The sequence below is a fragment of the Hoplias malabaricus genome, chromosome 1 (assembly GCF_029633855.1).
Source record: "Hoplias malabaricus isolate fHopMal1 chromosome 1, fHopMal1.hap1, whole genome shotgun sequence".
Taxonomy (NCBI): domain Eukaryota; kingdom Metazoa; phylum Chordata; class Actinopteri; order Characiformes; family Erythrinidae; genus Hoplias; species Hoplias malabaricus.
The window spans coordinates 65,772,733-65,799,717 of NC_089800.1; the positions used below are offsets into that span (position 1 = coordinate 65,772,733).

At 41.3% G+C, this 26,985-nt stretch overlaps 1 protein-coding gene across 5 annotated transcripts in view; it reads right to left on the reverse strand.

The window, feature by feature from the left end:
* ltbp1 (latent transforming growth factor beta binding protein 1) overlaps nt 1-26,985 on the reverse strand; it is a 116,887-nt gene that overhangs the window by 55,231 nt on the left and 34,671 nt on the right. For all 5 annotated transcript variants that reach the window (XM_066670996.1, XM_066670979.1, XM_066671006.1 and 2 more), the window contains exons 4-7: nt 17,166-17,314; nt 11,715-11,879; nt 1,052-1,255; nt 598-878 (exon numbers count right to left, since the gene is read on the reverse strand). In XM_066670996.1, the coding sequence (XP_066527093.1) occupies nt 598-878; nt 1,052-1,255; nt 11,715-11,879; nt 17,166-17,314 (799 nt within the window). The remainder of the gene's footprint in view (nt 1-597; nt 879-1,051; nt 1,256-11,714; nt 11,880-17,165; nt 17,315-26,985) is intronic.

Consider the following 26,985-nt stretch of genomic DNA (forward strand, 5'->3'; position numbering starts at 1 on the left):
TTAAACTTCAGCCATGTTCAAACAACAGTAATTGCTTTTTTCTCCCTAAAACCTACAGTTCCAAGAAGCTTCTTACTGTACACAAACAAAAGAACAGGAGTTCCCCACAACGGGTGACGCTGCCTTTAAGTGGGTGGGTCAAGCTTTACTTGAAAGCTCAAAGGCCTCAAGATACATAAGGGATTCTGACGACTGCCATAAAGTAAAGTGTAAAGCACAGCCCTTCTAATAACCTCCCCATGTACCTTCTGTTTTCTGTGATGATTTCACACCCCAACTTCTTCCTGCTTGCCACCTTTTTCCTCTTGATCTATCCATCTGTTTTTCGAGGAGAGGTGTAGTTAAAATTCTCCAAGTCCCCTCTCCCCACACTCCTACAATCACTGCTCACATATTGTTCTGTAGTATTTAAATATGTAGAATTGCATCCTACAGGATATTTGCAGTGGAAAGTTCTGAATATGTTGTTCTTTTACAGTATGTAGGGCATGCAAAGATCACTTATCACCAAAACTGGCTCTTCTAACATGGTATTATGGTAATGTGGTACACCACCAAGACCACCACCAAAACACAGCAGCACCATGTAAAACCCACCTGGGTGCCAGCGGTCTCCTGGAAGCAGCGTCCCAGTTGGCTCTTGGAGGTGACTGGCTGGTACTGGAGGAAGGTTTGCTGGTTAGGGTACACCACACTGTGGCTGTGGTGCTGGATCTTTTGGCTGCTGCTGCTGGAACTGCTGCTTTTGGATATGTGGTAAGTGTAAGAGTGGCCAGACTGAGACGTCTTTGAATGGCCACTGCTGCTGTCCACCTGGGAAACCTGGTGAAACTGTACAGATGCCTCTGGAGGATGTTTCACATGGATATTCACAACACCTGGGAACAAGGATGCAGACACAGAGAGTGATCGGTATGTCACCAAAAGAAAGTACAGTTAATGAAACAGTGTATCTGGATTCTCATATGCTAATCGGATTAAGTGAAGAATCATAAAGAAGCCATGTCCAGTTTGATCTCAGGGTGAGTGAGTGTGAGGATGATTCTCTTACCCTGGTTCTGGCCAGAGCTGAAGGTCAGTGGGAGAGTATGTGTGGAGTGCACTTGAGAGCTCTGCCCGTTCACTACCGTCTGCTGTACCCGGTGGCCGCTCTGGGTCGGCATCTGGCAGAACTTTCCAGTAAAGTTGGCTGGACAATGGCACTTATCCCTTGCAGTACACTTCCCTCCATTCATGCAGGGCAGGTGACACACCACTGAAACAAAAAAGCGCACACACAGAGTAACTAAAAATATTTCGGCACACAAGTTTATTAGACAGATTCCGTTATCATATAGAACAGCTGTTAACCGTAACCCAGCTGTGCTGAACAACTAACAGCAATACTCTTCACATTCCCACCCAAAAATAGTTTGGCTCTTTCTGTTTAAAATGTAACTTTTTAAAAGTCACTTCATAAAAAGTCAGAGCCATTTTGTTGTTTCTGCGTGTATGTGTTTCTCAAAAGTGTGCACATAGTTGTTCCAAAATTGCACAAACACTCAGACACAGACCCACCCAGACCCACACTCCTTAGTTAAATTCCAGTGCAGGAGCCTGAGGGTTGCTGTGAGAAGACAAAACAACTGGTGTGTTCACAGTGTGTTTGACATTTGGTGCTGGGCTTGCAGTCCATTGGGGCTGGCTTTTATCCACTACTCTGTCTCCTCCTGCTGAATGTCTGGGCATCTCTCAGTAAACAACAAACATACACAACAGCATATGAGAGAGAGAAAGAAAGAGAGAGAGAGAGAGCTACAGCATGAGAAAGAGTGAGAGAGAGAGAGAGAGAGAGAGAGAGAGAAAGAGAGAGAGAGAGAGAGAGAGAGCACAAGAATGAAAGACCCTGTTACCCATCAGAACAAAGCCTCCATTGTTTGGTGAAGACAATCTGAACCACAGCTCTTACAAAATACACTCTCAGATTGCTGAGTGAGAGGGCATGCATTTCTGGGTTGAAGTGTGTGAGTGGGCATTTCCTATCGAGACAACAAACACACATTCTGAATTCAAAACTGCTTTTTTGGCCTGTGCTAGCAGCTTCATGACCCTGCCGTCACACACCCAGTTATCCACTATGCTAATCACATAACACTGCAAAATTCAGCTAGACAACTGGGAACCAACTTCCTCCTGCTATGAATCTTCCACTGAAGTCAAAGAAGTGCCAAGCACCGTCATGAATGTTTGAAGGTGTATGAGTGTGTGCACATGTGGAAAAGCACTCTGTCACACAGACCAATATTTAAATATTGTTACAATAGTGAAATAAGTGATTGGGTGGCCGATATGGCACTTAAATAATATCACAATATTTCAGGGTACTTTGTCAATAACTATACACTTACCATGATGAAAAAACACTGAAAATGACTTTTATTCATATTTAAAACACAGTACCGCAACAAAATTAATTTTATATTACGATTAATTATCAACTGGGTGCGTCTGCTTGAGGTGGTGAAACATTATCTTAATTGGTTGTACATTTTGGAACCAAACCATCTCTAAACTCCTGAAGTCACTCCCTTTTTGGAGAAGATTCTTCCACCTTAGAGCAACATGTTACTGTGCCTGAATGACTCACACATGAATATACGCCATATTACGGTTAACTGATTATGAAAAACAGATCATAATGTCACTATTCCCATAATATTGATTTTAAAAAGCATTTACAAAATGATAGTATTGTGATATTATCGTGAACGATAAGATACGGCACAGCTCTAGAAAGTGATAATCAAAATCAGAATCAAAGAGTTTATACAGGGATTTCTTGCATATAAATATAGTCTAATTTGAATGGGAAGTGGGCACAGTTTACCAGTAAAACTGCATTACAACAAATAAAATATGACTAAATTGTTATATATTTTTTTAATTGTTTAAATTAAAAAATGACTAAATTGTTATATATTTTTTTAATTGTTTAAAATATGACTAAATTGTTTAGAAGACTACAGTATGTATACTGTGTGAAGTTTGCAGACCACTCTGTGTTGGATCATTTTATAGAGCCAAAGCACCACTGAGCAGGTAAGAAGTGCTAGGAAGTAAAATGCCTTCTATCAGCCTTTGGCTGCTCCACAAAACAGAAAAATAAATCACTGAAAAAGCTAAAAGGACTATAAAATTATATTTCCCTGAGGTCAAGGTTAGGTGTAACGCAGCCACTTTTTTAAATACAGTCGTTCAGAAGGTAATGCAACTAGACAAAAATACAGAAAAGCACACGTGTGTGTGTGTGTGTGTGTGTGTGTGTGTTTAAAAGCTTAAGTACAGCTCTATCTAGGAACTGCTGTGGCGATGCGTAATGACAGCTCTGGCTGATGTTTCCTTTCCAACATGTTATTATGGTGACAGCAGGACTTCTGTCAGTGTAACATCCTTCCATTTCTTTCTCTCTCTCTCTCTCTCTCTCTCTCTCTCTCTAGTTTATGTAATGATATAAAATGGTTCTGTGTTAGTGTTTAATCAAAGTCTCCTCTGTAACATTACTGTAGTACACAGTTGCCATCCAGCGATACGTCTATACAGTTATGTAGAAGCTGCCGAGTTGTTCTGCCTCTGGTAATATACAGGTGACTGAACACAAGACACACCAGGCAAAGGACACTTTTAAACTCATGGACAAGCCAGAGACATCCTCGACATGGAAGCAGAGTTAAATTGACAAAAGTGCAGGCTTTTCGTGACTTTGGGGACTTTGTCACAGAGGTAGCAGATGTGATTGAGAACACCTTAGCTTCAGTAGTAGAGCTGAAAAGATGCAAATCAAGGACAAGCCTGGGTCACTCTTACAGTGGTAGTGGAGTTGACTAGGCCTTAACCAGAAGTACAAAAGACTGACCTCGAGTAGCAATAAAGGGATGATACAAAGTTTTTTGGAGAGTTCTTCCTAGGTGAGGAACAGTGTGTGAACATTACAGCATGGAGAGATGCTGCCAGAAAATGACTCTCATTATATTCCCACTCATTCCCACTTTGTCTAACCCAGAACCACATGACCGTCACTCTGTCCCTCAGGTCAGGCAGGCAGGCTGTTGTGGCAGAGGAACAGATACCATAATTAAGTAAGATTAGGTAAGATTAAAGGGAAGGGATATTAGAGTGTCTGATTTGAGTAGATTGAGGGTGAAGGGAGAGGAGCAAAGAAAAAAAAGAAGAAAAATGTGCATATATTTGGGCCCCATTATCTGCATCAACCTTACAATTTTATGTCTAAGGCCTTGCCCTGGGAGAATCAACTATAGAAGGTCTGAAGTACGTTAAATGGCTGTCAACATCCTCTTTGCCTCTTTGTGCTTTTAGCTCTGGGGTTGCTGCACATAAAATAAAGATCATCTTTCAGATAACAAGAACTTAATAGAGAGCAAATAAAAGGCTGCTGCTTCTTCTATGGGGTTGTTTACATTGACATTGCAAGACCACGGTAACTAATCATACAGTATGACTTTAGGCATATAATGTATTTAATGTATGCATTCAGATGCATTTATTATATTCTATATACACTGACATTTTTTCCATTGAGGTTGCCTCACAAACAGGTCAACAAACACACACACACACAAAATCAAACACACTGCCAGCTACTGCCAAACCATGAAGTAATATGAGCTACTCCATTCCACAAAGGCTGCAACTCCCTATGGGCACCAGCCTGAACCTGCCATACTTTGCACACCACAGAGAAATCAGACACACTGACACACACACACACACACGGTTGGGCTTTTATTCGCTCAAGTTCAGGCATAAATGCAAATGTATATACACAGAAACCACAGGCACAGCCAGTTTCAGAACACAAACACTACTCCAACTCATCCCAAAAGTCCTGGATGGAGCTTCCTCACATCACAGAAAGCCGTTACCTGTTCTAGAGTCCACATCAAGCTGACATTTGGCATTGAGCATGTTGAGCTGAAGCTCTAGGGCATCCAATTTATATTCTTTGGGAGATTATTAGAGCTGTCTACATTCAGAACTGTCTACATAGAGGTGTCTACTTTCACATATATGAACAACTGTCCCACATAAGTACACACACACACACATATATATATATATATATATATATATATATATATATATATATATATATATATATATATATATATATATATAGACTATAAATAAGAGTTATTAAGACATCCAATCCAGTCAAAAACATGGCCACTACTCTCTACTGCCTGCCAGGTGAGGGATGAAAAAAGATAAGTCCTGCTGGAATAGGTAGAATAGAGTGGGATGATTGGAAAGGAATGAAATGTGACAGAAAGGAAAATACAAATAGCCTAGTAGAGCAGCAGCCAGCCTCAGCACTCAGCTCCATATAAGGCCTGTCCTGAGCCACTCAAACTCCCTGTCTCCCTACTTCTCCATTTTCCATCTCTCTCTTCCTCTTTCTCTCCCTCTCGACTACACTCAAGCACACATTCATATATACTACTTTCCTAGGGTTTCCTGACTTGCAGGATTACCAACGCTCATTTTGATCCATCCTTGATTACATTAATTTTGAACCATTAAGTTCAGAGATAAATTCCTAGTGAGCTGCATTATTAGCCACTGCCTACATTCAGACTCATAAGAGAAATTACCGTGACAGCAATGTTCATTCTTTCCACTGCATAGGACCAGGGTTTACCAACTCTCAATCACCTCAGAATTTACTCCCCTTAGTTCTCAATCACCTCAGAGTTTACTCCCTTCAGCTCTCACTCACCTCAGAGTTTACTCCCCTCAGCTCTCAATCACCTCAGAGTTTACTCCCTTCAGCTCTCAATCACCTCAGAGTTTACTCCCCTCAGCTCTCAATCACCTCAGAGTTTACTCCCTTCAGCTCACAATCACCTTAGAGTTTACTCCCCTCAGCTCTCAATCACCTCAGAGTTTACTCCCTTCAGCTCACAATCACCTTAGAGTTTACTCCCATCAGCTCTCAATCACCTCAGAGGTTACTCCCCTCAGCTCTCAATCACCTTAGAGTTTACTCCCCTCAGCTCTCAATCACCTCAGAGTTTACTCCCTTCAGCTCTCACTCACCTCAGAGTTTACTCCCCTCAGCTCTCAATCACCTCAGAGTTTACTCCCATCAGCTCTCAATCACCTCAGAGATTAATGCATGAATTCTGCTCCTATGTTTTTAATCACAGAGAATGGCATATGAGTATCAACATGCTCTGGTCAGACAGTGATTAAAAAAAAAATAAATAAATAAAATATATATATATATATATATATATATATATATATATATATTTAGGGAATAACAACATATTCATTCTCTTCGGAACAAAAGTCTAACCATGCTGCTTTACCAGCTGATAGCATTCAATGCTCCATTAAAATTACCCCTTAATAACACCCATTAGGGGTAATATTTTTAGATTGAGAACAGCCTATTTCCTGGGAGCATTCATATTTTGACATAATGCTGTCTTTGTAGAGAGAGAATTATGGTTTGAGAGAGACCCTATATTTCCAAATATTTATGAACATTCCTTACAATTAGTGAATTCAGCAACTATAAGTCACCTCTATTATTGATACAGCCATTCTGTTGTGCACCCACAATTGTTTTTAGAAAAAAATTAAATGAATCTCTGCAGCAGCTGTGCAAATCCCAAAAACGCTCAACGCCAATCAATATAAAGGTAGAGGTAAAATGGCACACAAAAACAGCGCCACCCTAAAAAAAATTAAATACAAACGCATAAACGGCCAGAGGAGATAAGTGAAGATAAGTGAGGCGGGATATTCATCAGCTCCTGTAAAGCTGCAGGTGAAATTGCTAATCTGATTCACCACTTAATCTCCATTGTCTTGCAATAAATAGAGAGCAAAAGACGGGCAAGATTATAAGAGTCAGAGATAAAGCGCTTCAGATAGGCAAGCATTAAGAAAATGCAAAAAACACATCAGTCTTCCTGCATCTCGTCGTGTAGCCTTTCCATGGCAAGAAATCAATTAGCGCTAATCCGGCCCTGAGCGCGCTAATGCGCCTTGTGGAGGAACTGGCAGCCTAATGAGGGCATAGACCCAGCCGAGAGAGAGAGAGAGAGAGAGAGAGAGAGAGAGAGAGAGAGAGAGAGAGTGCGCAAGAGAGAGAGTGCACAAGAGAGAGAGAGCGAGAGAGAGAAAGAAAGAAAGAAAGAAAGAAAAAGAGAGAGAGAAAGAAAGAAAGAAAGAGAGAGAGAGAGAGAGAGAGAGAGAGAGAGAGAGAGAGAGAGAGAGAGAGAGAGAGAGAGAGAGACTTAATTCAGCAGTCCAAGACATCTGCATAGTGGCCAGGTCTACAGCTCAAACTTGTAAATCAACCTAATGCTAATGCAAAACTCATCTGGAGATCTGGAGGAAGATTTTGTGGCCTACTTCTTCCTTTACTTCAAAACCTCCATGGCACCTTTTCTCTTCAGTGTCCCACCACAAGGATCTACCTTTTCTGATCCAAACACATTAGCAGGAGATGTCTGAATTGATAATCTCTACGTTCTTATAATTTGTTTTGTTAGAAAGTTGTTTACAATTTTGTGTACTTCTAAACTGAAAATGTCTACCAGAGACTAGCAGGTTCAGAGAAGGCAGAGTTATAAACCTTCAAAAAGGGTTATTGGGGAGGTGTAGGATACTAGCACACCTAAATGTTGCTAGATGTAGCTGGTTGCTGATTTGATGATAAATGGCCACAGCGGCTTCAGTGTTTGGTGTAGTAATAATGGGTGCAGGTAGGAAGAGAGTGATATTCACCATGTAATGCTCTAATGGATTGGCATAGGATATTTTACATCTTACCTTTGTATGATTATAATTATCTTCCATCAGCATTGTGTATACACAAAGACAGAGCTTAGTAGCCACTCTGAAAAGTGCTGAATCTACAAACCCACCTGCAAAGATTTTTTTTTAAACCAATGAGCCATCAATCAAAGCTATAGCTCAACTAATTAGCCCTTAAAAAACATCTCAGCAGGGGGCTTTGGTGCATGAGGCAAAATAGTGTTGCTATTGTACACATACATCAGTATCACTTTTACAACTGACCATCTATGAATGACATACTGTGATAATGCACATCAAGAGATGGACTACAATAGTAATATTAATAGAAAATTTCTGACCAATTATGGTTCTTTAGTAAAGACAATGGTTTTATATAGAACCATGAACACTTAAAGGGGACATCTACGATTGCAGGTAAACACTGTTCTCTGATTTGTTTGCATTCAGAAGCTCTGCGCTCCACTGCACATTACTGTTGTTTGTATGTGGCTGGTGTATAACTTATCTGCAAGTTTTTATTCACTGTTTGAATTACCAACAAAACTCATTTGGTGCTCCAGTTGTTTAGTTTTGTAGTAGTTTATATCTGTGATTACTTTCATGCAGTTAGCTATTTCCCATGTCAGTTCCATCTACAGAAAAATAATTCAATTTTACCCACCTATGCTGCTTTAGAAAATATACACTCTCTCTGTAGCAGTGTTATGGTCTGTACCCCATGAATTAGATATTTTGGTGAAGATGCCTCTGAACAAAGCTAGGGATGAAGTTACAGTAGTAGTACAGAGGAGATGCACAAATCATCTTATCATTTAATCAAATCTCACAAACCATACAGTACTTGCTATGTAATGACTGTATGATACTTTGTCCACATTATACAGGTCAAGCATTAAAATGCAGGGTCATAAATAAGACCTGATGTAGACAGAAGACCTGAAGAAAGTTGACAGATCACTGGAGCAGCACTGAAATAAAGTCCCTAAGGCAGATTTCCGGGTAATATCTTGACAACAAGCCAGGCCGTAATTATAGAGCATTGTTGGAAGAGGGCTGAAAGAGTGATGAAAAAATGTTCCTAGCGGAGATTTACCGACAGAGATTTGTGTGTGTGTGTGTGTGTGTGTGTTGAGGCATTGCATACATGTCCCATCAGGTACAGCAAGCAACAATTTGAATCTGCCACTTCTTTTTCCTTTACAGTCACAATAACATTGCTGGCATTAACTTAAGATTACTTTCTGTATACACAACAAAAATGGCACCCCACAAAACCAGCAACAGAAACAAGCACAAAAACCCCTCCGAGGTCCTGGGAAAGCAGTAGCAGGGAGGGCAAAAGGCAAAGCACTTTCATGCTTCAACGAGAGAAAAACACAAAAGGCCATTATTAGCCGCTAACTGCTCTATAATCATAATGTCACGACACATGATCAACACAACAGCCAGCACACGGGTGAAGCTCCAGTAACAACCAGCAGGCTTTTCTCTCTGCTCCAGCTGAATCACAGAGCTCTTCTCTCAGGAACTGCTATTACACTGACAAGTTCAGACAGGTCCAAAGGCAGGACCATGGAGATGGCAATCAAAATATATACACTGTACACTTACAACACAATCTGCATGCTGCAGAGAGAATGCTCCCTGTTAGAACTTCTATAACTTACAGAATGTAATGTCTAGAAAGCCTGCAATCACTTAAATGAGATTTAGGGAGAGAATAGACAATAACAGTCTATAAATTAAGGGCAATGTGCTTTTAGTTCCTGTGCTTGTAAGACACTTCATATATATCTTTCATGTTGCAGTTTTACAGTGTCTCTCTCATTAAAGATCTGGCCATAAAGCTGCCACTACTGTTTTATATTTCTAACAATGGATTCAAACTTGGTTATGCTACAGCCCTTACACACAGTCAGTGATGAACCAGATGGCCTTCCTTGTCCATTTTCCCTATGAAAAGACCTTATGACTGTATTTCTCCTTGCAAAGGGAGGCCCAGTCATATGATAAAATTCTTGATTCAGTTCCTAAATACTTTCTTGACTTTTCTTAGCAGAAGAGGCCAGACCACCATATGATTCCCAGCAAACAGTCATATGAATGAAAGGTATTTTAGTTTTTGCTTAGGAAGCAGATATTCAAGAATTGTCAAGTCAAAAGTTGCAAAGATTAAAAAGTTAGGCACATTGGATACGACATAAATTAAACCAAGAAGGTCTGATTTCTGGGGTAAGGTAATTTAGGTGTCAGCACTGATTAAAAATGATGAAAAGTCGAGACGCATTAACCCCAGACTGGCCAGCAGCTTCTAGACTAGAACTGAACTAAAGCTGTTTAGACTAGACATGAAAAACTGGATCTGAAGGATCTTGTTCAATGTTCAGGCAGTACTTGAATACTAGAATAATAGACTGGTGAACATGTAGAAAAAACGCTCAAAGTCTTCCACTTTTGAACCACTTTCTCAGGTGACACCTTTCATTTTTGTTCGCCTACATTTGATGATTGAGATTTAGAATGTTATGCAAATAAATGTTACATTTGTGCATAATGTCTCATATTTCTTACTTGTGCGTTGGCATCCGTATCAGCAAATACATACATGCATGATATCAGATATAGGTATCGGCCCGAATCCCTATGTTGCGTAAACATGAACGTTAATGGTGTAGGAAAACAGAGCACTGTGAGGAAGGAGTTAAAGTGAGCACCAGAAGGGATTGTTGGAGTTTATAAGCTTCACATTTGATATTTAACGTCTGAAACCAGACTGTTGCAGAGGGCCTGTTCAGTCTCATTCTCACTTTATTCATTTTCTTCCTTTCTTTGCTTTGTCTGCGGTGATGATGCTGTGCCGTGTTCCTTATAAGGCCATTACCTCTCAGCGCACATGCACCAAAAGTGCTGTACACTCAGATAAACGATCCCCTCACTCAAATTCCTCCTCTACTGCCAGCAGCTCTCAGCTACTAACACCACCTCGCCTGAATCTGGCAGTTCTTAAATAAATCAATATTTAGTGATCAGCACCACTGCAGGAACGGCAGCTTAAGCCAGACGTCCTCAGTCCATGGGAGGAAAGTGACAGTGGGCTAGAAAACCACTCCACAAGTACGTACCTATCCATCAAGGTCTGAAGCAGCTACTTTGTGTCACCAAGCAGCTGCGAGTCTGACAGTAATTGCCCAAATAACACCAACGGACAGCCTATCAGGCCCGGCCCAAATCCGAAGGCAGTCGATGTGTGGCGTGTGGAGGCGAGAGCTGGACCGGAGGGAGCACAGTCACAGCGAGTCAGCGCGAAAGACAGCACTGCTGAGTCATAACCACAAACTCTCAGCACATTCTTTCACCAAGGAGCAGAACTCTCAGAAATACTGCAGCCTGAAAACCCCAGACACAAACTAATCACTCACAAACACCCAGCGATCACTCAGACAGTTAGAAATCATTCATGTCTAGACCAGAAATTTGATACTTAAAATATACTTCATATACATGAAGTTTGTATTCTATTTGTCAAATGCTAACCAACACAGCGCAGGGTAAGGGGCTATTTTACCTTGATAGTAAGTTTAAGACTAAATAAATATGTACCACTTTTCACTTTCATAATACAGTGAATATTAACAAAGATGTGACTTGCTAATTAAATGTATTTTAATCTTTTAAATGATAAGTTATAAGAGAATTACAAGAATACTCCAAGCACCAGTTGGAACAACACTAAAAACAAAGCAAATTAATTCAAATGAAACTCTCAGGCTACATCCAGAGACAAGACTAGTACTGGGCGAGTTTATATTTAAAAAAAAAAAAAAAAAAAAAAAAGACCCCTCCCCACCTTCTATCTCCCACAATGCACTGCAGGGGTTACTCACCCACTCTGAAGTTGGGGGCGGTGAGGGTGTCTGTGGCTCGTCCATTCTCACTGATGATGGTGGTGGTGTTGCCCCTCTCGCAGGTGTTATGGCAGCGGCCCCCCGTGCAGGTCACCTTGCAGATAGTGGGGGTGAAGACCACCTTGATGCGGCCGGTGTGGTTCCCTGCTGACCAGCAGCAGCACAGCAGGGACAGGGCGAGAGAAAGGAGAGCGTACGTCAGCATGACTTTCATACACAACTCACGGCCACAGAAATCTCAGTCTGTGTTTCTTCCTCTCGCTCACTCACTCACACATACACACACACACACACACACACACACACACACACACACACACACACACACACACACGCACGCACACACACACACACACACACACGCTCAGACAGAGGCTGACGAAACAGCAGTAGCGCAGGAGTGGGAGGAGAGGGCTGGAGGAAGGAGGGGAAAAAAGTTTTGAACGTCTAGCTCTCCTGTTGCTAGTCCTCCCTCTCTTTCACTCACATCTGCCTGTTTTCTCTGTCTCTCTCTCTCTCTCTGTCTCTGTCTGTCTGTCTGTCTGTCTCTCTCTTTCCCTCTCTCTCTAAGAAGAGAAAAATTAGGAGAGAGAACTGGGATGTTCTCCAGTTTGTTATGCAGGAGTCAAAGTTGCCCAAGCGTGTGTGTGTGTGTGTGTGTATTTGTTTGTCTGACTTTGTCCTGACCGCAGGAAAGCTGAGGCTAAGGCCTGGATATAGAACAATTATGCATACGGGAGACTTTCTAACATACAGGCGGTTACATCTGTATAAGAAAACAAGCCTGTGTGAATGTGTTTGCTGTCTGCTCCCCAGACTGACAAAAACAGGGCATACCAATCTCACCTTAAACAGCCCTTTCTTTCACTCCACCTCCAACACTCTTATTCCAGAAACACCCACCCACCACACCAAATTCATTTTGAAAAAAAAGGGGGCGTGCACCAATATCCACAACTAGTGTGTGAGGTTCTCTGTCTGCATCTTTTAGGCCTTTCCTTCCATCTCTGGTGTCACTACTGCACCACAAATACAAGCAGGAAAAGACTTCTATAAGTGATGTACTGTATTCAAACAGGCACCACTTCCCAAATGCTGGACAGGAGCATGCTTAGCATCATGTCACCACACAAGTTCAAGCAAATAATAAAATAAAATAAAAATAAGTGAAAATGTAAACCAGCCTAATAGTGCACCATTGGATTCTGTACGTTCCATAGACTGAGTATCTCTATATACACAATACTTATGTATACTTACATATATACAAGTCTTATGTACACTCTCTCACACCACCGTCATGACATGATAGGCTCTAGCTTGTGAACTTCACGCTGAATGGTCCTTTTCTTTTCGGACATTTCATTCATTGTAATATGCGCATTGTAATATCCTTATAATGTGATATTTCTCTTGCTACTGACTGCCTCCAAAAGTTCAGAACCATGTCTGGGTGCCATTGTGTGTAACTTGCATTTGCCTCAGCAGCACTGAACAGCGCATACCCCTTCTTTAACAACTTTATCCAGTTCAGGGACGTGGTGAGTCCGGAACCCTCTCTGGAATCACTGGGCGCAAGGCAGGAACAAACCCTAGAGGGGGTGCCAGTCCATCACAGGGCGACACACACTCACACATGTCGCCCATCACTCTCTCCACCTGCCTGAACATGCCTGAAAAGATAGCTCTGGCCTCAAAACCTCACAGGAGTTTCCTGCGAACTGCTACGTCGTGAGAGCAGCCAGGAGTTTCTCACTAGATGTAAACAAACATGGCGGATGGCAGAGGGACCATTACCTTAGCTCGGCTCTCTTTGCTTTACTGTCTTTCAGGACTGACATTAACGTCATTTTTTACACCTGAGAGTCAGTGCCCACCCCACTCTACAAGATTCTGTGTCATAAATATTGAACATGTTTCATATTTGTTTTATTTGAGAGATGATACAAGGAGTAAAGATTGGATTTTGGACTCCCCACATTACAGTATAATCTGGGAAGATAATAGTTTACATTCACTCTAAAATTGGGAGACATTTCATGATTGTGGGGAGGAGCAAATCGGCCTCTAATTCCGCCCAATCATCCTGTAGTGTGGGCCAGGCTTTACTCCCTTAACAACTGCCTCTCTCTGTCCTCCATTTTCTTCCTCCCCAACTGTTAAATGTATTGTAATTATCTATTTACAGTAAATGCATGTGTACTGCTAAATATTGTATTTAAATACTATGTAATTTTACTATTTTTACTCATGCTATTCTTCTGTGACCCACTCACTCTCTCCCTCACTCTTATTCTACTTCTTCCCCCTCATTCAGTCACATCATTACTTTCTCACTCATTCCCTCCTTTAGTTTTTCACTTTCCTCACTCCTTCACAACCTCCCTCCATCATTTTCTCCCACCCTCTCTCTGTATGTACTGAAGTCAGCAGAAAGCTGTGCAGACATAACACAGGCATCACTTAGCCTTCACACGCAGCCGGATGCAGAGGGGCGACTCGACTCTGAGCAGCATGTCCAGATGTTTATGTATTAATAAACACGCCTGGAAGCTGGTGTGTGCTGAGAATATCTGTCTGCAGCATGTGGAGATACACACTCTGGAGACACTCTCCAGGGAGGAACACGGACCCATTCTGTCCCCATACGTACTATGCATTACACACAAACGTCTGGCCCAGTGTAGGATGCTGACAGGTTTGTGTCACAAGGGAGAGAAAGACGGAAGGCCCAATGGGTTTAGGTTGGGTTTGGTGTTAGATGAAAAATGGATACTGCATTAAAAAAACTGGAGAGCACTGGACACCAACGAAGACTCCCCTTGTGATATATGCTTTTGTTTTTGTTCTCAGAGACTGAAAGAGAATATATATATATTTTCTCCCAGAGCAAAAAATAAATAAATAAGTAAAATCATGATAAAAATTATCGTGAAGATTAGAAACTGAAACAGAGGCAATGCTAGCCGCTCAGGTAAAAAAAACAGGCGACCATTAGAATGCTGTCAACTTAAACAGCTGTCTATGCAGTCAGTGCCTACCTCACTAGCTCCTAGTACCTACAGCTCACTAGGTTTTGGGACAGACATATTTTCACTGTTCAAAAAATAAAGGGAAAACTTAAACAACACAGAGTAACTCCAAGTCAATCACACTTCTGTGGAATCAACCTGTCCAATGAGGAAGCAACACTGATTGTGAATCAATTTCACCTGCTGTGTGCAAATGGAACAGACAACAGGTAGAAATGAGAGGCAATTAGCAAGACAACCCCCATAAGTGGTTCTGCAGGTGGTGACCACAGTCCATTTCTCTGTTCTCATACTTTCTGGCTGATGTTTTGGTCCCTTTTTGCATTTTGTCATTGCTCTCACTGTGAGGCAGCACGAGGCGGTGTCTACAACCCACAGACGTTGCTCAGGTAGTGCAGCTCATTCAGGGTGGCACATCAATGCGAGCCGTGGCAAGAAGGTTTGCTGTGTCTGTCAGTAGTGTCCAGAGCATGGAGGAGATACGAGGAGACAGGCCAGTACATCAGGAGACATGGAGGGGGCCGTAGGACCGCTACCTCCTCCTTTGTGCAAGGAGGAACAGGAGGAGTAGTGCCAGAGCCCTGCAAAATGACCTCCAGCAGGCCACTAATATCCATGTTTCTGTGCAAACTGTCAGAGACAGACTCCATAAAGGTGGTAGGAGGGCCTGACTTTCACAAGTGGGGCTTGTGCTTACAGCCCAACACCGTGCATGGCGATTGGCATTTGCCAGAGAACACCAAGATTGGCCGTTTTGCCACTGGCACCCTGTGCTTTTCATGGATGAGAGCAGGTTCACAATGAGCACATGGGACAGATGTCTGGAGACACCGTGGAGAACATACTGCTGCCCACAACATCCTCCAGCATGAGTGGTTTGGCAGTGGGTCAGTAATGGTGTGGGGAAGCATTTCTTTGGAGGGCCGCACAGTCATAGGTACCCTGACTGCCATTAGATACCTGGATGAGATCTTCAGACCCATTGTGAGACCACATGCTGGTGCAGTGGGCCCTGGGTTCCTTCTGATGCATGGCAATGCTAGACCTCATGTGGCTGAAGTGTGTTAGCAGTTCCTGCATGATGAAGGCATTGGCGCTATAGAGTGGCCTGCCCGTTCCCAAGACCTTAATCCAATTGAGCACATCTGGGACACCATATCTTGTTCCATCCACCAATGCCACGTTGCACCACAGACTGTTCAGGAGTTGACTGATGCTTTAATCCAAGTCTGGGAGGAGATCCCCCAGGAGAACATCCACTGCCTCATCAGGAGCATGCCCAGGCGTTGTAGGGAGGTCATACAGGTGCGTGGAGGCCACACACACACAATACTGAGCCTTATTTTAACTTGTCTTGAGGAATTTCCACTGAAGTTGGATCAGCCTGTTATTAGATTTTCCACTTTTATTTTGAGTATGATTCCAAATCCAGACCTCCATGGGATAATAATTTTGATTGACATTGATCATTTTTATTTAATTTTGTTCTCAACACATCCCACTATGTAATGAATAAAGATTTTCAACTTGAATGATTCATTCATTGAGATCTAAGATGTATTATTTTAGTGTTCCCTTTATTTTTTGAGCAATGTATGTATATAAAAACCTTACTCACAAATACGAGCCATGTCTCATATTTTACAGTTCTGTTAAAACATAATTTAAGTGAATTCAGCAAATACTGCCCCCTCAACTATTTAACCAAGTACTGCAGCACACCTCTGTGTCCTAACACTGCTTATCAGAGAATAAAGACTTATTTTGTAGGGAGATACCAGTGGCACTGACATAACACATGAGGTAATCTCACAGACACATACACACAGCTATTAGAAACTGCTGACAAATATTTAACTGTATAGAGGTTTGTAACTAAGCCATGCCATTTTATTATTGCTCTTTCTCCTTTACACACATCTGTTCACATTACATGCACACATTATTTAATTGTCTCTTTTCCTTTGTTCTTCTCTTTCTCCCATTCTGCCTTTATCCATAATAGCCTTTGGAAAATTAGTTTAATAATTCATTTTATATCGCACTCTGCAGAAGACACTGGTTAAATCCTTTCTGCTTTTACAGGCAAAGATGCAACTGAAACAATCAAAATCCAGCCTAACACACACCCACCCCTGCAGCATTATCACAGCTGTGAAGGAACTGCATGACACCCAGCCCAGTGTCATGTTTTACTGATCTTCAACGTTAAAGAAGCCAAATTTTCCTCAGGTAGACTGTGTACACACAAGTCACAATCAAAGATTAAGTTGAGTCTAGTGCATTGCAACAGAGGCTTCTCCGCTCTTCTCATTTGGCACCTGCTTGTTATCCACTATTAAACACCACACAACCCCAACCCCTACCCCAAACAGTTGGGAGTAATGATGTTACTGACCGGTAAGATGGTGATGTCCGACAGTCAGGGGAATGCTGCGCTCAGGTGTCTGCCCGGCTCCGTGAACCTGCGTGTGGTAGTATTTTGGCTTGATCACAAACTTTTGGCCTTTGCTTTGGTGCATTGTCATAGAGACTGGAGGCTGAATGCTGCAGGAAAAAAGAAACAAACAGCAAATCATCAATCTTCCGTCCTACACTCCACATTTTGCAGACTCCATGAGGAAATGCATATTCATTTATTCATATTTACATCTACATGCTTTTGCTCTTGATTAATTGCTGCCCAGAGGCTTCATGGAAATGCACACAGGTGTGGAGACATTACTGTGTAAATGCAGGACACATGTAGAAGAAAAATGAAAGTGCTAATGTGTGAATGTGGAAAGGAAGTCTGGTTAGCTATACTCATGTGTAATTTACACACACACATACACGCACACAGACCCACCCACCCACACACACACCCCCCCAAACATGCATAAGAAGAGGAGGAATGGAAGCATGAAGCATGGGTACTCCTATGTAGACAAAACAAGAGGGATGTGTTGAGATCACAAGAAACAAAAGGTTGTCCCACTACTTCTTTAGAATGTGAACCCTTTTTTGTCCGTACTGCAAGAACAGTTTTTATCTCCCATCAAGCACACCAACCCTCTCCGGGTGTTTAACTTCATACTGTTTGTTTGTAGGAACTTCAGAAATTAAAAACAGTGCTAGTCTAAGCTCACACTCTGTAAATGCGCACATGGATGTGATCCACAGTGAATGGGTTGATAGCCCTGGGAGCACATGCTGAAGTTGTGTGTGTGGTGCTAGTATGAGTGAATAAGACACAATGGGGTGTTTTTATTTTATTTTATTCATGTCAGTGTCTCTAGGTTGAGAGTGGTCAACTACCTAGAAATATCCAGCCAACAGCAACTCTGTGATGCCAAACTGACCACTGATGAATGGCTAGACTGGCTAACAGGGGTGAGGTTGGGGTTTCTAATAGTGTCACTTTTCCACTGCATGGTCCCTGCTCTACTTGGCTCTTTAGCTTTTCCATTAGGCAAATAAGCAGGTACTTTTTTGTCCCGACTCGCTCCTTCTTCCAAGTAAACTAAGCAGGTGCTAAACATCATGTGTAAACAATGCAGACCACTGTTTGGCCAGAGAGATTGTCTAGATGATGAAATGCAGAATAAAATAAAAAAACAAAACAAATAACACTTTTTATAAAATTCAGAATACATCTCCTTGCTATTTGTTAGCTCTCCATTCTGTTTGTGTGCTCAAACCTGGTCTAACGTGTTTACGAAACCACAGTGTCCTTAAATGAGTAAAAAAGAAACCTTACCAGAGGAATCTGGAGATTTTTAGACAACGGAGAGAACACCAAATGTTGAAAAGCACAAAGCACAAACTGAAATTAGGATATTCTGCTCCATAGGTGGGTAATTTTGACTTTTTTTCTGAATAACTTAAGGTGGAAATGTCTCCAAACTCAGGAGACCGCTATAGCTAACTGCATTACTGAAAGTGCTACAAAAATGACTGGCTCTCTTTGCCTTGCATACTAGCATCTGCAACATTCTAGTGATGCCAGATATGTGCATAACTGGTTGTGGTCCTTATTCTTAAGAAACATATCCCTTGGCACTCCATTATTAAACACACACACACACACTTCCTGGCCTATTTGAAACACACTCGCTCACAGTGGCTGCGAGGCATGCTCAGTATTCGCCCATTTCCCCTCATCTCCGGTTACACATTTGTGCGTAATGGGGTGTAATTATCAGCTATTAGGCGGCGAAATTCTTTAACAGCTTGACAATCAAGAGACAAAAACAGAGCTTGCGAGGACAGCGTGTGCGACACTTCATTTGCACTTTATAAGGCTATTTAGATAATGGAGAGGTCGCTGGTGGGGATGGTCATGTGAAGAATTCAATAAGGCCAATGAGGACAAGATCTGAATGAAAAGGGCTTATAATCACTGCCCATTAAATGGGCCAGACTTCATAGCAGAGGCCAAGAAGAGATTCATGATAAGAGAGAACAGGTCAAAGAGGGAAAAGAGGTGAGAAAAACAGAAACTTGTGATGGAAGTTGGTCAATTGGAGCCCAAAATGTGTGACTGCGCATTCGCAGCATCTGTGCGCAATAGAGTGGCACGGAAAAAAATAAACAAAGTAAATCAGTAAACGGAGAAACTATTTCACCATCTCTCTGCCTCCGTTTCCAAATGCCCGTGGGTGATCTAATTTCTCCACTGTTCCTGTCTGATGTAATGTACTTAAACAAAAGAAGCCAGCAGCCATCTCTCACTCAATTTCTTTCCCTCTTCTCTCTTTCACTCTCCAGAGAGGTAAACAGTGCCGAACGCCAGCAGGCTTCAGTGTGTCTCTCCATGCCAGGGGCAGTCAGTGCCAACCGAGCCTGGCATCAAACACCTCAGCAACTCATAGCAGAGCGGCAGCAGAACTGTTTAGAGTGATCGATGTTGAAAGGTGAAGGAGACGCACGTCTACACACACCATCTCTATGTCTCAGCTTCTGCAGATGCAGCCAGGGTGGGTTTCAGTTACTGCTATTCCTTTAGAGAAATGAGTGCAAACACACTCACTCACTCTCTCTCTCTCTCGCTCTCTCTCTCTCTCTAACACAGGCTGGAAATGGAAGTCTAATCTAATTTGTGCAGGGTAAGTGTTTAAGAGCTCCTGGCAGAGTTTGGCTATCCACCCAGACAGACAAATATAGGACTGAGCGCGCACACACACACACAAACACACACGTTTGTATTCCACCTTCATGCTATATTTCCATTTCCTTCAATATGCTTTTTAGTTACATTTCTCAAATATGCCTCGGGTTAAGATAAGTCTTAAGGCCACACTATACAACTTTATCTGTGAATGTGTGCATCTGTCTGTCTGTCTAACCAAACACTTCGCAGACAGTGACAGTAATAGAAAAACCTCATGTATTATAGGTATTTTAGATACAGTTTTAACCACTTATACAAAAGTAATCACAAAAATTCATTCACCCTCACTTAATTAATTTGGTCCCAGTACAGTAGTGTGCAAACTCTGGTTTTTATGAACGCGTCTTAAGCTCTTCCACATGCTCAAGTGTGGCCCTCTGACCTCAGCAGTTTCTACCCGAATCCTAATGCCTCCCGTCTCGGCCTGGACAAAGCTCTGCTAAGCACCAGCAAAGCAGATTACAGCCATTTATCCCAAATCGATCTGGAACACAAAGCCAAAAGGTTGAATGCCTGATAGGATTATCAAAGTTCACTTTTCGGCACAGTCTAGTTAACAAACACGGGCGGCTTTAGGTCTTATTGATAATGTGCTGAGTTCTGATGTTGAAATGAGACCCAAATCAAACAAAGTCAACTCAGAGACCTCAAACAGGTTTCACCTCAAACAGTAACACAAAAAGAAACGGTGACTGACCCCAGAAGCACCTACATGCACATCTACAACTCAGATCAGGTTCTAAACGCTCACCAAAGCTAACAAAAGATGACTTCAGATTCTATTGTGTTGTGGGGGATTTTGAGAGATCTGGCGATTCGGCCCACAGCCCCTACCCCCACCTCAAACCTCCAGGCCTGCTGGAGGTGTCCTATTGAGTTACTGAAGTACAAAACCAGAGCACTGCTACTGTTTGGCACAGAAAACATCACTGTAACCACGGGTTAGAAACCTCATGGCTTCATATAAATTAATTTTTGGAAATCCATATATAGAAAATAAGCAATTGGTATCCAAAGATTGCCTCTTTGCTCTGAAGCTTTAAGGCTAACGTAGCTAACACTTAATGGAAGCTTATAGCCACTAATTACTAGTACTGGCAAAAATGCATGCTGAAACCATAACATTGGAATCATTTTTTTAACAACTACTAATATTTAAAGCTCATTATAGACTGCTTAGGCAGCCTAGAGAATGCTTTTTCACTTACTGACTGACTGAAATATGTTGAAATGTGCATGCGCAAGAAATATATCTTCCCATACTGTTGCAGTATATACATATTGGCTATAGCCGTGTGGTATAATGTGGGTTTGTGACTTTGTTGAAACATTACTGTAAAGGGAAGTGTGAAGATACCGAGCAGCTGTCTTGGTAATATAATATAATATAATATAATATAATATAATATAATATAATATAATATAATATACCAGAATCTATTTAACAGCCACAAAAAATATAGCTCTGTAAGCTTGGTTCGGCAATAATTACCCCAGTTTCCATTCACAGCTTGGTCAAATTCTAAGCGCATATGCTACATGGATCCTAATGTTTTTACCTTGGCTTCCGACCATAATCAGACAGCCCTAGAATTGAAAACTGTTGTTGAGAAGATGAGCTAAGACTTGCTAATAGATGTACTAACTGACTATTTAGAAAATACATGTTGATCTACTTTAGAAAATGTGGCGCCACTTAAAAGAAAAAAGTATGAGACAGATGAAAAAAAAAAATTATTAGACAACAAACTTAAGCCACATTATTAAATCCGACCTGGCGTTCATCTAATGTCACTGATATAAACCATATTGTAACTGTAAAAGAAAGACATTTTACCCACTCCCACAGTTAGAACTAGAGAAATCTATCACCTCTGCAACCTGTACAACATGCACACTTGATGCAATTCTAACAGTTATTAAACATATGATTAAGAAACCAAATCTTGATGCTAGCATATTATCTAATTACAGGCCTATTTCTAATCTACCATTTCTATCCAAGATCTTAGAAAAAGCTGTGGCCCAACAACTTTGTTCATATCTACATAAGAATCATATATATTAAAAATTCCAATCTGATTTCAGGCCACATCATAGCACTGAGATAGTCCTAGTCAAGATAACAAATGATCTTCTTCTTGCCTCTGATCAAGGCCACGTATCCCTGATGGTGCTTCTTGACCTTCTCCTAGAAAGGTTAGAAAACATGGTTGGAATCACAGGGACAGCCCTATCATGGTTCAAATCTTACTTGATGGAACGTTATCAGTTCATAAAAGTTTTATTCTAAAGTAAGATTTGGAATTCCGCAAGGCTCTATTTTAGGACCATTATACATTTTAGAACATAATAGACATTACCTATAGGTTATAAGAAACCATGACATGAACTTTTACTGTTACGTAGATGACAAGCAATTGTATATTTCAGCCAAGCCCAATGATAAACACAGATTAAAGAAAATAGAAGACGACCTGAAAGGTTGGTTGTTGCATAACTTCCTCCTTCTAAACAGTAACAAAACAGGTCCTGCTTTTGGATCCAAAGGTGGCAAGAAATAAATTATCAGATTTTATTTATATCTTGCTGACATTCCAGTTATACCTGGTTCAGCAGCAAAAAATCTTGGTGTCATAACTGACCCGGATTTATCATTTGATCAACACACAGGCAGTATGACTAGGACAGCTTTTTACATCTTTGCAACATCGCCAAGATTAGAAATGCCTTACCCCTGCATGACGCAGACACATTAGTACATGCCTTTATTACGTCAAGGCTTGACTTTTGTAACACACTACTGTCAGGATGAACTAGCAGGAATTTAAACAAGCTTCAACTATTTCAAAATGCTGCAGCCAGGGTCCTCACTAAAACTAGAAAATTTGAACATATCAGTTCAGTTCTAACATCACTGCCTGTTAAATTCTGTATCGATTACAAATTCTGTAATTAATATATATTAATAAATATATATAATATAAAGTCCTACACAGGTTTGTTCCTGAATACCTTCAAGATATTATTTCCTATTATGAGCCTCCACGATTACTCAGATCACAAAGTACTGGATTTTTAATAATTCCCAGAATTCAGAAGGCCTCAGCTGGGGGAAGAGCTTTTTCTTAAAAAGCCCCCCAACTCTGAAATGACCTTCCAGAAAATGTTCAGGACTCAGACACAGTCGCAATCTTCACATCTAGGCTAAAAACTCATTTGTTTAGTTTAGCTTTTGGTAGGTAATGCTCCCCCACAGATCCAGAGGTCTATGGACACAGGGAATTATAGTAAACTGGTGCTGTCATCCTGCCGCATTACACAATCACTCAGGTTTGTTGATGGTGGAGCCAGTGTTCCAGGATGCTCCCGCGTCTGTGTCCTCCTGGTTCTTTTAGTTAAGGCTGTCATAGTCAGATCTGCCAGAGTCATTAGCCACACTCTGGAAATGTTCACATTTTCTGCCCAAACAGATTAAAACTAATTCCACCCCTTTATATTTTTCAGAGTAAACGACTGCCCACCTGTCCGGCTGGACACTGATGGATGACTGTCAAGCTCCTGCTCCTCGCTTCAAACCAGCTGCCCATGCTCCAGCTACCACCAAGTGCCTTGGAGCTGCCCACCCTACACTGACTTTTTCATGGACTCCTAACTATTATTACCAGTAGAATTAACTGAGGAGGATAGGCCCCCCATGTGAGCTGTGGTTCCTCCCAAGGTTTCTTCTTCAACTGAGGGAGTTTTTCCTTGCCACTCTCGCCCTTGGCTTGCTCACCTGGGTTTTTTTTTTTTAGCTTAAATGACTCTGTATCAGATGGAGAGAAAATAGATGAGGGAGTAGAGGAAAAGATGGTGAGTCAAAAAGTACATGAGTCGCCCACATTTTAAATAGCCAGAGTTATAGCAAAAAATAATTTTTTTATCAGCTTGACATTTGAACTTATATTTCCACTGCATCTCTTTGATCTACTGATACATAGAAGCATAGAGTCACTGTTGACCACTGTGACTATCAGTTCTGAGCGCCATGCTGACTTCTGATATCAAAACCAACATGATGCTCGCAGTAATGTTAGTTATTCAGTCACAGCAATCAAATGACCACCTTTCTGCGCTTCTAGTGTTAAATATGTCACAAGATGAGGCTGAAATTATCTTCCTGAACAGTTTTTCATTTTAAGTGGCGGATGTTGTCTTCTTAGTTTCCTCAGTTTCTTTGCTCAAAACACATAAAAGTGTCTATCCCAAAACCAAGCGAGCTGTCTACATAGAGAGCATTTTACATCATAGTGTGTGCACTCCCAATTCTCCCAATAGGTTGTCCCAATTCCCAGAAATGCTGAGGTGACTCTGGCCGCTGAGGTAAACAGTGGTCGCGTGCAGTGGGCAGGAACAAGCTGTGATGCAATCAATCAACAAGAGCATCTCAATAATCTGCCTCATGAGAACGGACATCCATTAGAATGCTGCCTATTAAACAGCTGTCTATGTAGTCAGTGCCTTCTTAGCTCAATAAATTTTGGGACAGACTCAATACAATGTGTTTACTCCTTTAATCCACACATAAGTGACTGCTTTTATAGTTTAGATATGAAGCACCAAAGCTTCTCGAGGACTTCTAATAAGAAGGGTTTGTATTTTGGACCCATATTTTCCATTGCTGAAATGCCAGTGACACCTATATGACAAACACTATGGCGGTCCAGCAAAACTTGGCTTGCCTATTTGCACTTAGTGTAGTAAGTATATATGTAATAAGTATACATTACATGAATATATACCATGCTCAAACTACACACTTTTTTCTACTGATACTGATAGGATATAGATCATGTTCAGTCTCATCACATAAACCACAGTCCTGAGCAGAATTTCTGGCTCTTGGCCTCATGCTGCTGATCAGGTGGACTATGTGAAACACATTGACATTCTTTAAGCACAGCTTAAACAAATACGACATTACCATACCTTCAGGACAGAGTTGTGGTTTTCCTGCAAATGTAGTCTGAGTGTGTAGGGAGACAGAAAGCACCGTCTGAACAGGTGCACCTACTGTCCTCCGGTGAAAGAAAACACAGACACATTTCTATACTCTCTATCATTCACTCTCTTTGTCTTGGCAAGTCTCTCTCCCAAACTCCCTCTCCCACATTGTCTCTCCCTCTCTCTCGCTCTCTGTAGATATCTATCAGACAGGAGTTTGGCTGGAGAGGACAGCCGGTTCTAGTGGGCTGATCTTGATTTAACAGAATGATTGCACCCCTCTCTCTCAGACATTTATTTCATCCCTATTCCAAACAGAGCAAGAAACCTGGACACACTTAAATCTGTGGATCCTCCATTTACATACATGCAGTAATTTTGCAATTTTTTTTTGTTCGACAAACACATTTTCATACAGTCATGAAGGGGGCACAAGTCCTTCACAGGGCGACACATTCACTCACACCTATGGACACTTTTGAGTGACCTATCCACCTACCAACGTGCGTTTTTGGACTGTGGGCAGGAGCAAACCCACGTGGACACTGGGAAAACACACCAAACTTCTCACAGTCACCTGGAACGGGACTTGATTAATTCATAAAAAAATATTGTAATATTATTTTGTGTGTGTGTGTGTATATACACAAACAAGAAATTATATTTACACTATGTTGGTGATTGGTAATCTCACCAAAATTGGGTTTTGTTACAACATTATCCCCAAGATAATACTGATGAATAAAAACTGAAATTTTTTCGCGGGGCTTTTTTCCTTGATGGAACTCATAATTAACGCAGTGACAAATACATTTTCTCACTTTCTCACATTTTTAGGTTATTTTTTGCTTATTTATTTATTTTTTTGTATTTTTAATACTACACATCAGTAACTATAAAATGACAAAATAGCATGGGAATGCTTGAATTATGAAATGCAGTTATATGTTACACAAAAAACTTCCTTGTACCCTAGATACTTTATACAGGCTAGTGATAGTAACTATATTTCATGTGTGAGTTCTGGGTCTAAATCAGAGATATAAAATCCATTCCTCAGGGATAACATTGGATCTCATAACAGATGTGTCGTTCATATTTTCTCTAGACTGTGACCTGAAAAATAATCAAAATCTTCATCTTTAAAGACGTATCAGTTCTTTGCCTTTGCAGATGCAAAAAGAGATTGGTGTTTTCACATAGGCAGCAGGTACACTGTAACTGGTTGATTTTTTCCTGTTATAGCTTGTGAAACAGCCGTACATTATTCTTCAACTGTCACCACCATAATCGTTGGAAGATGCAAGAAAATAAGAACAAAGAAACATGACAAGACGTTCCCATAAAGATCTGTTAAGGGCTACTTTAATGAAGTCAACCAAGCCACAGAGGGTCACGGCACTGCACTGTTTGTGTGTTCACCCTGCACATTTTACGCATGATCAAACACTCCTGATTTGAGCTGAATCAAGTGTGCTGGTACAGGGAAAGACCTAAACTGCGCAGCGCTGGAGGGCTGGACTGGAGGAAAAACTGAGACAGGACACAAACCCTTATCAAGCCTTCATGGTGGTCCAGAGAACAAAGAATGTTTCAGCACCCCAAGCACACAGCTGCACTTCCATTTTCATTACTCATGACTTTTTTCAACATGTTCACCCAACAATGCATGTGACATAAAGCCCTGACAAAGCCAAGCAGACAGCACACCAACGGCAAAGATTGGGTCTGACAGAGTTCTATAAATCACCCAGTGGGAGAACGTCAGTTCGGGGATTTTTTCCTGTGGGAAACAATGTAAATTGTTAAGCTTTTAAGGAAAGTTATATTACTTCTCTTGATGTGAGATAGAGTTAGCAGTTGGACAAACAAAGCGGAATAGACAGTAGTAAAAATTCTTGCATTTTAATCAGGCCCTGATATGCACGTCTATGTGTTCAATGGAAAGTTCAATTGACTAGGAATTAAATCATAAATAATAATAATACCGGAATGGTTCTTTGGAGGGTCAGTTTGGGATACAGATCTTTTCTAAAGTTCTTCGACTAACCTTCACAGTACTCACCAAGGGCTCAGACTG